Source organism: Oncorhynchus mykiss, unplaced genomic scaffold, assembly GCF_013265735.2.
Source record: "Oncorhynchus mykiss isolate Arlee unplaced genomic scaffold, USDA_OmykA_1.1 un_scaffold_581, whole genome shotgun sequence".
Lineage (NCBI taxonomy): Eukaryota > Metazoa > Chordata > Actinopteri > Salmoniformes > Salmonidae > Oncorhynchus > Oncorhynchus mykiss.
This window is the reverse complement of record NW_023494028.1, coordinates 58,573-71,243: the sequence shown is the minus strand read 5'-3', so window position 1 is coordinate 71,243 and position 12,671 is coordinate 58,573. Positions and strand designations below refer to the sequence as shown.

The 12,671-nt window shown below is 41.0% G+C and overlaps 1 protein-coding gene across 2 annotated transcripts; it reads left to right on the top strand.

The window, feature by feature from the left end:
- Positions 1-3,772: 3,772 nt before the first annotated feature.
- LOC110490028 lies at positions 3,773-11,527 on the top strand. Of its 2 annotated transcripts, none has more exons than XM_036974470.1 (3): positions 3,773-7,520; positions 7,648-7,726; positions 11,498-11,527. In XM_036974470.1, the coding sequence occupies exons 1-3, from the start codon at positions 3,846-3,848 to the stop codon at positions 11,509-11,511; spliced, it is 3,768 nt and encodes a 1,255-aa protein (XP_036830365.1). In that variant the 5' UTR covers positions 3,773-3,845; the 3' UTR covers positions 11,512-11,527. The 2 variants fall into 2 exon arrangements, with proteins under 2 accessions (XP_036830365.1, XP_021418789.2); XM_021563114.2 differs by lacking the exon at positions 11,498-11,527 and adding an exon at positions 8,982-9,175.
- The last annotated feature ends 1,144 nt before the right edge of the window (positions 11,528-12,671 follow it).

Sequence of the window (12,671 nt, the reverse complement as noted above, 5' to 3'; positions counted from 1 at the left end):
CACTGCAGCCCAAATAAATGCTTCACAGAGTTCAAGTCACCAACACATCTCAACATCAACTGTTCAGAGGAGACTGCGTGAATCAGGCCTTCGTGGTCAAATTGCTGCGAAGAAAGCACTACTAAAGGACACCAATAAGAAGAAGAGACTTGCTTGGGCCAAGAAACACAAGCAATGTACATTAGACTGGTGGAAATCTGTCCTTTGGTCTGATAAGTCCAAATTCTAACAATGTCTTTGTGAGAGTAGGCGTACAGATGATCTCCGCATGTGTGGTTCCCACCATGAAGCAAGGAGGAGGTGTGATAATGTGGGGGCGCTTTGTTGGTGACACTGTCTGTGATTTATTTAGAATTCAAGGCACACTTAACCAGCATGGCTACCATAGTATTCTGCAGTGATACGCCATCCCATCTGGTTTGCGTCTCCAGGCTGTGTAAGGGCTATTTGACCAAGAAGGAGAGTGATGGAGGGCTGCATCAGATGACCTGACATCCACAATCACCCAACCTCAACCCAATTGAGATGTTTTGGGATGAATTGGACCACAGAGTGAAGGAAAAGTAGCCAATAAGTTCTCAGCATATGTGGGAACTCCTTCAAGACTGTTGGAAAAGCATTCCAGGTGAAGCTGGTTGAGAGAATGCCAAGAGTGTACAAAGCTGCCATCAAGGCAAAGGATGGCTACTTTGAAGAATCTCAAATATAAAATATATTTAGATTTGTTTAACACTTTTTGGTACCTAAATGATTCCATGTGTTATTTCATAGTTTTGATGTCTTCACTACTATTCTACAATGTAGAAAATAGTACAAATAAAGAAAAGCCTTGAATGAGTAGGTGTGTCCAAACTTTTGACTGGTACTGTATACATATATACAGGAGTAAGACAGATATAGCTTCTATTGCCTGTTTGAGTATTTGTTTAATAGCCTACTGATTCTGTGAGCACCAAGCCTCATGCACCAGCAAAATGTTGAATTAAGCAATTTCACAGATTCGGTTGTTTTTAATATTTGCTATGCTGTAATAATGGCTTTATAATTTTTAGTCATTAGAACAGACTGGTATTGCTTAACATTTGCTTAACCTTTTGCGCGTAGGGGGCAGTATTTTCGTTTTTGGATAAAAAACATACCCATTTGAAACGGCCTATTTCTCAGCCCCAGAAACTAGAATATGCATACAATTGTCAGATTAGGATAGAAAACACTCTAAAGTTTCCAGAACTGTAAAGAAGAAGTTTCCAGAACTGTAAAGAAGAAGTTTCCAGAACTGTAAGGAAGAAACTAAATGGCTGAAATGATATTGCGTCTTCAGCATGGACAGCACAATAAACACTTGCTGTTATGTGGTGCCTTTTCGCTGCAGTAAGGAGGAGAGCGAGACAACGTGCACCTGTCACACAGGCACTCGCTGTCATTTATTTTAATACAGTGTCACCATCGGGCTCTTTCTTGAGTCATTTGTGTGTCTTAATTATTTAATTAAACAGTGTGCTTAAAGCATCAGCCAAGCTCAGTGCCTATGTAGGTGATTGTATTCAAACACATAGGCTGTGTCTGATATGGAAAAATACATTTTAACATTAGAACAGGATGACTCTCGGTCGACAAATATTTGTTTTTGTCGGGGACAGCCCTGCAATCAGTCTTACCCTTGCTCTACTCAAAGGGCTGTATTGGGATGGCTTCATACAGTATCTACGTGTATATCATTGACTGTATTGTATTTTTAGGCCAAGAGGACCAAGAGAAACAAAGTGGAGCAGATCACTGATGCAGGTCATAAATGAAACACTAATTTCACTGAATGTAATCCTTTTGCATGTAAATCTAATTTAGTATGGACATCTATTGAGCAGAAGACTAATAGCAGAGTGCACATGTTATACTTTCTTGGCTACTTAACTTCACAAAGTTGGCTAATACATATTTGCCTCAGAAGGTTACATGTTTTCTGACTTCTTTACCTTGGTGAATGCTGCTTTGCACACAGATCCCTCTACATCTGTGGAATTCTCTGGGATGGCAGTTCAGGGGACATCTCACCAGGGACAATCTAATGAGAAGATCCTAAGTGAGTGTGTCTCCAGGGCCTGTCAGACCAGGGCTCTTGACCTCCCGCCAATCGATCCGGATGCTTTCAACCCGATTATCATCCGGTTTCTGGAAAAACTTACTGAGGAGTATGTCCAAACTTATATTGTAGTATTTGAATGCAATGTCATCTGGAGGATTTTATAAATTGTATGTGTGTTGGTGTGCTTTTTGGTGCTAAAAACATCTAATTATCTCCTATAGGCAATGGAGGCAGTTAAGCATTGGCAGGATGGACCCTGTAAGTCCCTTAACCCTGAAAATGATTCATAGATATATTAATAGATGTTTCAAGAATATTAGATACAAACCTTTTATCTATCTACAGTATCATCCACATTATCACAAACAGTTACATTCAAAGAGCTTTTTAGTAGCCTACTGCTTTTCATGCTTTCCAATGTATGCCACTTTCATGATTCTCATGAACATATGTGAGATTGTTGGTATCTCTTCGAGGAGCTTGGTTTCAGAGCCCGGCTATGAGTAATCTACCTACACTGTTTCGGTCCTACAGGTGATGAGGGCATTGCTTGCAGAGATGTGCCTGGAGATTGTGCGGTTTGTATCTGAGGCCATCCTGGAGGTCATCATCCCTGCAATTTTCCGTTTTTGTACGGATATACAGCCACGTGTCTCCAGTATCTGGCAAGTCTCTGACAGAATCAGAGAGATCCTCTAGCACAAACCTGAAGGTTCGCAAGAGAGGCAGCAGCAAATCCTCAAGGTCTTGCACGGCCAAATCAAGCTCCTCACGTAATGGGTATGTTCAGTCATTCCTAAAGAAACCGGTTTCACCTAACTATTCATAACCCATTTTGTGAAAATATGTTTTGTTATCTGTATAACAGTTTACTCTTAATGACCAGTTTAACTGATTACTGAATGATGTATTAATGTCACTACTGTGTCTACTATTGAATATGGAATGCTGTATTGTTTGCTTTGTATTCTCAAAGGTCTCAGACAGTGTTGCCAAATACTCAGGGAGATGGTGAGTCTATATCATCTGAGCCACTCAGGGACTTTTTTGGGATTACTGAGGACAGTCTCCTCACTGGTGTCCAGGATTCCTTCAAAGAGTCGCTGAACAATGTCCTCTGTATCCAAAGAGAGGACCAGGTAGACACTCAAAGTCTATCCCGGGTTATTGTTGGAGAAGTGTCAAAGAAGGTCAATTCCATAATCTCTGTGGCTATCCAAACTCCCATCTCTGGCCGAATGTCCCCTGTTATTTTTGCCAGTGGTGGTGTCTCCAGAACCAAGGTTGTTGAGGAGATGGTGTCTGGCGTTTCCAACATACTTCAGATGTATATTAATGGGAAGAGTGTTGAGCAGATTGTTGTTCTCAGAGAGGATGGTGTTGAGGTGGATATGACACATTTAACAGGACAGGTCATGACAGCCTTCAGTGGCACTGTTTTGAACTTCAGCAATAAGGAGGAAAATGACCCCGATAAGAGGGAACTGCTTTGTGTTGTTGCTGACCATATGAAGATGCTTGAAGCTTGTAAAAGTCCTGAGGAGATGCTAAAACAAGGAGAGAGCAACCTCAATATCAAAGGTGCCACATCTAGTCTTCGTCTGTCAACACAAAGTATGGACAGACTACTCACTGAGGAGTTTCAGACCAAGGCCACTGAATCGATCCGGGAGATCGTTAAAGATTCAGGGGTTGTACATCATGTTGTTCTGGCACTACATCATCTTGTCCAACTCCTAGGATAGGTGAGATCAGAGACCTTATGATTGACCCTGAGGCCTCTGAGTTGGTAAGTACCTTTGTTTCAGACATGGACAATCTTACCCAGTCTATCAGGGCATCCTGCTCTCCTGCACAGAGTGAGCAGATCCTTCTTGAAAACCATCAGAGTAAGATCTGGTCTTACACTGTTGGTTGTTACTACGACATGAAAAATACGCTGAAGAGGATTCTTACCTGTCCAGAAAAAGGGTATCTCGCAAGTACATTTGTGGAGAGCACAAAAGATTATTTCACAATGGTTCCAACTTTGTGCCTAGACATCGGTCATTCCAGTAATGGTGAGGCTGACACATCGGACTCCATTTCTTGTAAACCACTTTTAATAACCCCCTCATCTATGAATGAACAAAAAGGACAAAGTGAGACCCCAAAACCTCTCTTGGCTCTCAAAAAGTATTTGCAAGACCAAGTCCTCCTTGACACCACAAAAGCGATTGCCAGCCAGGTTCTTGTCTTGTATAAGACTGAGGTGATGGAGAAGTTCTCATCTTCTGTTGGAGAGTGTGATTCTGAAGAGTCTCTGGAGGCCATTCTATTTGTGGATGGCATCATGTCTGACTTGAATGATTTCACCAGTTCGTGTTCCCCCTCACCATCTGAGTTGTTAGACAGTGAACAATGTCTCTCCCATCTCACTTTTCCACTTGGTCTGCAGGACAGGACCACCAACAGTGAATCTACCCAGAGTCTTCCAGTTATAAATATGAAGAAACTCTCCAGTGTGTCTTTCCAGACAAAGGCTAGAAAGGCAGTGAGCGAAGCCCTGAGATCTGTCAACCCCTTTACAAACAGCTTACTGGGAGACTCTGAAGCATCTAAATTGCTGGACACTTTTGTAACAGATGTGGAGACTATTGTTCAGTCCATGCAGGCACATCACTCTGAAAATGTCAGAATTTCAAAAGTGAGCACCCTTTCTGCTGCTCGTATTATATATCATAGATTTCGAGAAATGCTGAGGCGGTTTCTCACTCCCTGCCAAGACTCTGTAAAGGTCATCGATGGTGTTACACCAATACATGATGAGACTCTCAAACAGGCTCCTAGTGAAAGTTTAGATTCTCAGGTGACTTGTAATAGGGATTCTCTTGAAATCCAAGCGGACCTTCAAACCTGTACCAAGGAGGTCATTAGTCAGATCCTCACTGTGTATCACTCTGAGGAATCCATGGAGGAATACCTCTCTAGCCTAAAAGGAGATACAGAAGACCTGTCCAAGCTTTTGGATGCCGTTGTTTCTCAGATTGACGTCCTTGCCGCCTCCAAATCATATTTATCTGTTGATGACTATGCTGTCAATACACAGGACAATTTGCATGGTGAGATCAACAATGATGAGGAGGAAGCATCCTCTAGAAGTCTTAAATCCACAGCCTTTGACAAATTATGTACTGATGAGTTTCAAACTAAAGCCTCACATTTGGCTGGTGGGATCCTTCAATCAGGGTTGATTGCCATTGTAAATACCAGCCTTGATGGTAGAAGTGCAGACATTTGTACAGAGTCCAGTAATGATGGTGATGATAGAGATTTCAAAATCCTTCAGAACCGTGGAACTCCACCTTTGTTCACCTCTTCTCTGCACACCAATTCTGCAGCATCCAACATCGTCATAAGCATCACTAAAGACCTTAATAGCATCACCCAGATGACTAAAATGTCTGATGCTTCAGTGTCTGGCCAGTTAGAGAGATCCCTGTCAGCTTCAACCCTTCCTGTCAGTGTTCACAACGGGGTCAATGTGAAAGGAAAGATCATTTGGCCAGGCACTGTTAACCTGTTCAACAATGTGTTCATCAAGGTCAAGGATTTTTTTGCCCAGCAACAACCAGTACTCCTAGACAATGTGGTTGAGGCCTCCAAACATGCCGAATCCATATGCAGAACAGCTACTTCTACACAAATTACTTACAATGAACATGAAGGCAGCCAGACCAGCATGGTAAATTATTCCAAAGCCTTAATTAGTCAGACTCTGATGACAATCCAGAGGAGAGTGTTTATGTCAGAGAGGATGAGCACCTCAGAGAAAGCCCTCTTGACTCGTTCCATCGTGGGCTCCATGTTGGAGGATGTTGACATGGTGAGAAGTGATGGACACGAGATACACCGGCCATCCTCCTCAAAGTCCTCCCTGTCCATCACCTCTGCCATGACCAGAGGGTCCCAGAGTGATTTGACAAATTCTCTTCCAGGCACTCCAGTCCCCAATGAGTGGCCTGTTGAAATCTATTGTCCTATCATTAGGAGTTCGGTCATTGATATGAGTGACTCCTCAACTCATTCACAAGGGTCAACAAATTACACAAGGCAAACCATCTCTGCCATAGTTGACACTGTTATGGAGGTCATTCCAAGAGAAGATACGAAACACACAGCCACTGCAGATGATGTCACTTCTTTTACAAGAAGACTTGCGAGACTCAGCCCCAGGGACGGTCTTCAGAACTTCTCACATGAGCTCACTGACAAAGTTTATGAGCTCATAAAAAGTCACAACACCCCCCAGGCTCTTTTTGTGCCAGCTGGCAAGAGCGTGTCTGACTCTATTCTTTTGAAGCTGAAGACAGGATTGAATGCTTCTGAAGAATCCAGGGAGTTTCCATCTGACCTTGTATACTCCTTTGCTACGGAGTCAATAAAACGTCTGCTACAGCAGATTGTCTTCTGGCTTCCTCCACCATCACAAGGATCCGATTTCTGCCAAACTATCATCTCTGATGGTTCTCTGCAGGAAACAAGTTGGCTTATGCCGAGCTCTTCTGCCATCTCCATTAGTTCCTCACAGGTTTACTTTGACACAAAGAGCCTTTTCACCAATATAATGGTCAATCAGGTCATGGATACCTGTTCTGTGGCCTCCAATTCATCAGAAGAATTATCAGAGTTGATGAACATAATCAATGGGTTGTCCCCAACTGATGCTGGAACACTTGACTCTGACAGACCGGCTCTCATGACCACTAGCCGTCAGTCTAGTTCCAAATCATTGCCTAGACCCCCTCTGTCTGGCAGCAGCACACACAACGGTGGAACTGTGGATATTCAAGTTTTAGGAGAGGTGGAATCCAAGATGGACAACAAAGATCTGGAGATGTCTAGTGTCTCTGTGCATCCATCAACTCCATCAGCCATGGACTCTGAGACACATGCATCATTTGACTCCACTAGCAATGACTACACCTCTTTGGTACTTTTACTGATTGTTAGATTGCTGTCAATGATCACCCCTATCACATTACTGGAATCCTCTGACATTGGTGAAACATCAAGAGTTCTCACAAAGAGGATTCTGTCTGAGTTCTGTGGCACCTCAGGCCTTGAACCAACTCAAGCCTACCCCCAGAATCTGAAAATCAAAAAGATTTTCAAGGCTGTCTACAAGGGGCTTCTTCAAGAATTTGGGTCAGAGAAGATGCTCCAGGTTGCAATGAAGTCAACGGATTATGCATTTGACGATGCCCTGGTCAAATCATTAACTAGGGAACTACTAGCTAAATGCAATGAGGCTAGCTCTTCACCTCCCTCCATGACACAGTTGTCATCACACAATGTACTTGGCAGTGACGAGGTAGGTAATTCTGGGCTTCCAACAACTTGTAGAAAGGAAAAGAAGAGAGGAAGATTCAGCGCTCTCTGTGGACTCAACCCAAAGGTACATATGTCATCAAAATACACATTTTTAAGATTATTTTTTATTCATTACGTACAGTATGATGGTAAACACTGATACCCTTTGTGTGCAATTTCTCCTACTGTATAAATGACTGTTTGTTACCCAGTGTACAAAGAAGGTCAACAAGAAGAACCACTGCACTCCAACACCTTCCCAGAACCAGACCCCTGCCGTCAGTGAAAAAGGTAAGTCAATACACTCAAATGTGTACTGAACAAAAATATAAACGCAACATGCAACAATTTCAAAGATTTTATTGAGTTACAGTTCATATATGGAAATCAGTCAATTGAAATACGTTCATTAGGCCCTTATCTATGGATTTCACATGACTGGGAATACAGATATGCATCTGTTCGTCACAGATACCTTAAATAAAAGGTAGGGGCGTGGATCAGAAAACCAGTCAGTATCTGGTGTGACCACCATTTTCCTCATGCAGCGTGACACTTCTCTTTCGCATAGAGTTGATCAGGCTGTTGATTGTGGCCTATGGAATGTTGTCCCACTCCTCTTCAATAGCTGTGCAAAGTTGTTGAATATTGGTGGGAACTGGAACACGCTGTTGTACACGTCAATCCAGAGCATCACAAACATGCTAAATGGGTGACATGTCTGGTGAGTATGCAGGCCTTTCGACATGGGGCCATGCATTACCATGCTGAAACATGAGGTGATGGCGGCGGATGAATGGCACGACAATGGGCCTAAGGATCTCGTGACGGTATCTCTGTGCATTCAAATTGCCATTGATAAAATGCAATTGTATTCGTTGTCCGTAGATTATGCCTGCCCACACCATAACCCTACAGCCAACACGACGCCATATACGTACGTGGTCTGTGGTTGTGAGGCCTGTTGGACATACTGCCAAATTCTCTAAAACGACATTGAAGGCAGCTCTGAGACAGAGACAGAGTTGCGTTGTGTGGTGTGACAAAACTGCACATTTTAGCGTGGCCTTTTATTGCCTCCAGCACGAGTTGCACCTTTGTAATGATCATGCTTTTTAACCCACAAGAGTCTACGCCCTGTCTGGGCCGAGGGGTTTGTATCGGCCTTACTGCTATTTGCCCATACAAACGCATTGAATAACAGATTCACTACATGGAACTGAAGCGTCTGATATATATCGTCAACTTTTTTATATATATATATATATATATATATATATATATATATATATATTTATTTATATGTATATATATTTTTTGCATGTTTTTATCCCCTTCTTTTTGGCACTAAACAGTCTAAGCCCTGGGGTGGCCTATGTAACACTTCTGCGTTAAATAGGCGGATTGAGACTGCTAGGCTACCTGCCGCCCGACATTTGTAAATTATGTAGAATATTACAATTTAAATAATAATAATGCAATACTAATTCTTCACACTAACTAGGGTCAGTTAAAGAAAATGTTATGTTTACATTTTTTCCCCCAGCAATTGTCAATGATCAACAATCCTGCCGAACAGAGAGTGTATGCTCCACCAAGAAGAAACCAAGGAAGCGCTCGCTCATTTCCAGGATGTTTTCAGCTATAGGCAAAGCCTTGTCCAGTCCCTTTACTTCCTGCTATAAAAAGAAGAGTACCTAATCTATATTTCAAAATAAATATTTGAAATTAACATAATTGCATTAATTCTTCATGTTGAGTGTTTTTCATTATATATTATTGGATGATATAAAGTGTAGTAGTAGTAGAAGTTGTATAGTTGACTATAAACATACATTAAAAAATAATAAGAATAGTGTGCACTTCTAGGTACAGTTGAAGTCTGATGTTTACATACACCTTAGCCAAATACATTTAAACTCAGTTTTTCACAATTCCTGATATTTAATCCTCGTAAAAAATCCCTGTCTTAGGTCAGTTAGAATCATCACTTTATTTTAAGAATGTGAAATGTCAGAATAATACTAGAGATAATTATTTATTTCAGCTTTTCTTATTATTTATTTCACGTTCCCAGTGGGTCAGAAGTTTACATACACTCAATTAGTATTTGGTAGCATTGCCTTTAAATTGTTTAACTTGGGTCAAACGTTTCGGTTGGTCTTCCACAAGCTTCCCACAATAAGTTTACTGAATTTTGGCCCATTCCTCCTGACAGAGCTGGTGTAACTGAGTCAGGTTTGTAGGCCTCCTTGCTCGCACACACCTTTTCAGTTCTGCCCACACATTTTCTATAGGATTGAAGTCAGGGCTTTGTGATGGCCACTCCAATACCTTGACTTTGTTGTCCTTAAGTCATTTTGCCACAACTTTGGAAGTATACTTGGGGTTATTGTCCATTTGGAATACCCACTTGCGACCAAGCCTTAACTTCCTGACTGATGTCTTGAGATGTTGCTTCAATATATCCACATCATTTTTGTGGATATCACATCAAATAAAACTATAAATAATCTTATCTAAGTCCTTTACAATTTTAGGGGGTAAGTCAAGTGACAACGAGACATAAACCAATCTGGATAACCCTTCAGCTTTGGATAATAATACTCAACCGTATAACGAAATATCTCTCATCAACCAGAGGTTCAATTAGTTAAAGTTCAATTCAGTCCTTTGTTTTTCATCCTTGCATATAACAATTTCAATATAAGTAACCTTATCTTTAATTGGGATACCAAATACTTCCTGTAAAACACAATCCTTGAATGGAAATAAGGCTGACTTACTGATATTCATTTTCAAACCCGAAACTAAGGAAAAGTCTTCAATACAGGAAACTGCTTTAGAAACCTCATTCCTGTCTCTTAAAAATATTACGATTCGCCTAGCATTAATAGAAAAAACAGAAATGGACATTTACTATCACAGTGACTAGATGAAGAATATTAAACTTGTATACGTTCACATGAACCAGGGTCTCACAAAAAGAAAAGTTCTTACTAGTTGCAAATAAAAACAGTCCTTTGCACCACGCTAGTGGGTGACCTAAATTCTCTATATATATATATTTATACAATTGCAAATAACATTGTACCATAAATTGGTAAAAACTAATAGCCATCAAGCTAACATTAAGTGTCAGTGCGAATTTCCCTGCCATAAAATAAATCTATATATAAAAAAGTGTGGCTCACACAAACAATGCTCTTTCCTCAAGAAATATAAAGTTTTATCAGATGCAAATAAAACTCAGTCCTGCACAACTCACTTGATAAATCCAGCCACAGACGATTCTGAGCTTCTTTGTCAAATGCTGTCAGATCCTCCTTGAACCTCAGGTTGTTCTTCTTTAAACAGTCATTTTTCTTTGCACTTTTCCTTGTCATGTCCCTCACTGTCCTGGAGATGAATCTCATGATCACTGGTCGTGGTGGCTGGTTGTTTTCCCCATCTCTCAGCCTACCCAGGCGGTGCACTACATCCAGAGAACCTGCAACAACATTTCGCTCCTCCTATTGCCCTGCAAATGTCCTTCACTCTTGCTTTGATGTTCTCGTCAGATTTTTCTGCTATTCTTTTTATTTTTAAATTTTACCCCTTTTTCTCCCCAATTTCGTGGTATCCAATTGTTGTAGCTACTATCTTGTCTCATTGCTACAACTCCCGTATGGGCTCTGGAGAGACGAAGGTTGAATGTCATGCGTCCTCCAGCGCGCATCCAACCCGGAAGCCAGCCGCACCAATGTGTCGGAGTATGTTTTCATGTGCCATGTGCCATGATTCTGACATTTCACATATGGTCCTCATAGGATTAGGCTACATAATTACAGTGGTGCAGTAAATGTAATCTCAATTCAATACGAGATGCATATACTGTACATATAGCCATTATAGCTATTAAACCCATGTTCAGTGACTGTAATCTGTGACGCAAGTGGCCTAATATGTTTGTGACGTTCCATGGAACCCACAGTGTTGTTTAAAACTAGATTCTGATTGGCTTGCAGGTCATTCTACTGTGTAAATTATAAATGAAAACGTGCTTTTATATCAGTGTTACAGATTCACATTACTGAACGTGTCTCAACCCGTACCGCGCTTTTATCTAAAGGTATCTTCACGCACGACTGGATAGGCCTTTTGGATACGCTTGTCCAAGGTAAGGATATGAGTCAAGCTATAGCCTACTTTTAATGTTTTAGTTCCGAACTCAAATTACTCCAGTCAAGTGATTCATCATAAAAGTGAGTTGTTTTGACTGAGCAGTCCAATGACCAATGCTGTTTTTGGACTATGAGACCCTCGGCTATATACTATGATGAGCCAATAACATGCATAGATTGTGCATTAGGCATTGCACAAGTTAGTGTCTAGGTCAGAATATAAAGTTGCTACTTCCGTCAACTCAAGTTACTCAAGTCAAGTGATTAATCGTAAGAGTTAGTTGTTTTGACTGTCAAAACAAATAACTTTGATGGAATATTCCAAATTACAATGGCAATTATTCATCACAAATTCACAATATTACTTGTATTTCAATGATTCATCCAGGCCCAAGACATAAAGTCTCCTGAAAGCTGTGTAGCAATCATTCCATTGCTGACCCATAGGATGGTAATCACATACATGATTGGCTTCATCTAGAATCATGGATACCTTTCATGTGAGTACTCACACACAATATTTTTTTTACATACCTCAGAAGGAAGATACCTCAATATCTGGAAGCACTGTCTCGTGTACAATTGCTAATGCTATCTCTGAAATGTCTAGCAAAATGTTGACTTGATCGTTTCATCAAGACCTTCTCATCACAAGTTGGAACTAGTGGTCAACATTGGGACAATGCAGCCATAAATAACATGGACCAATATTTTCATGGAGGTAAGCACTATACTTCTGATGGGTTTAAAGATTGTATTACATTATCTTACCATAGATATTTTTCCTCTAATTTGGCTCCCGTTCCTCCAACAGTGAGCATGACCTGCCAGCAGAGCTCACTGGAGCAGGGAGACATGCCGTCATCCTTTTGGCGCCTGACAAAGTACACTTTTTCTCTTCTAAATAACACTACAGTAACATCTTCTGCACAAAGTTACATTCCTAATTAGATTGGTGTTAAGTGAGAACGAATCCTAAAGATGGTCCAATGGGCATGGTATGAAGCCTCTCATCATCTCAGTGTGTTGAACCACCTGATTTCTTGCAGGCTTGAGATTCAGATCCTGCTGAA

Excerpts from the sequence above, each read along its gene's own strand:
- LOC110490028 (XM_021563114.2), top strand. The coding sequence starts at position 3,846 with ATGATTGACCCTGAGGCCTCTGAGTTGGTAAGTACCTTTGTTTCAGAC. Across the intron at positions 7,521-7,647 it reads TCTGTGGACTCAACCCAAAG|TGTACAAAGAAGGTCAACAA; the intron begins GTACATATGTCA and ends TTTGTTACCCAG. Across the intron at positions 7,727-8,981 it reads CCCTGCCGTCAGTGAAAAAG|CAATTGTCAATGATCAACAA; the intron begins GTAAGTCAATAC and ends TTTTTCCCCCAG.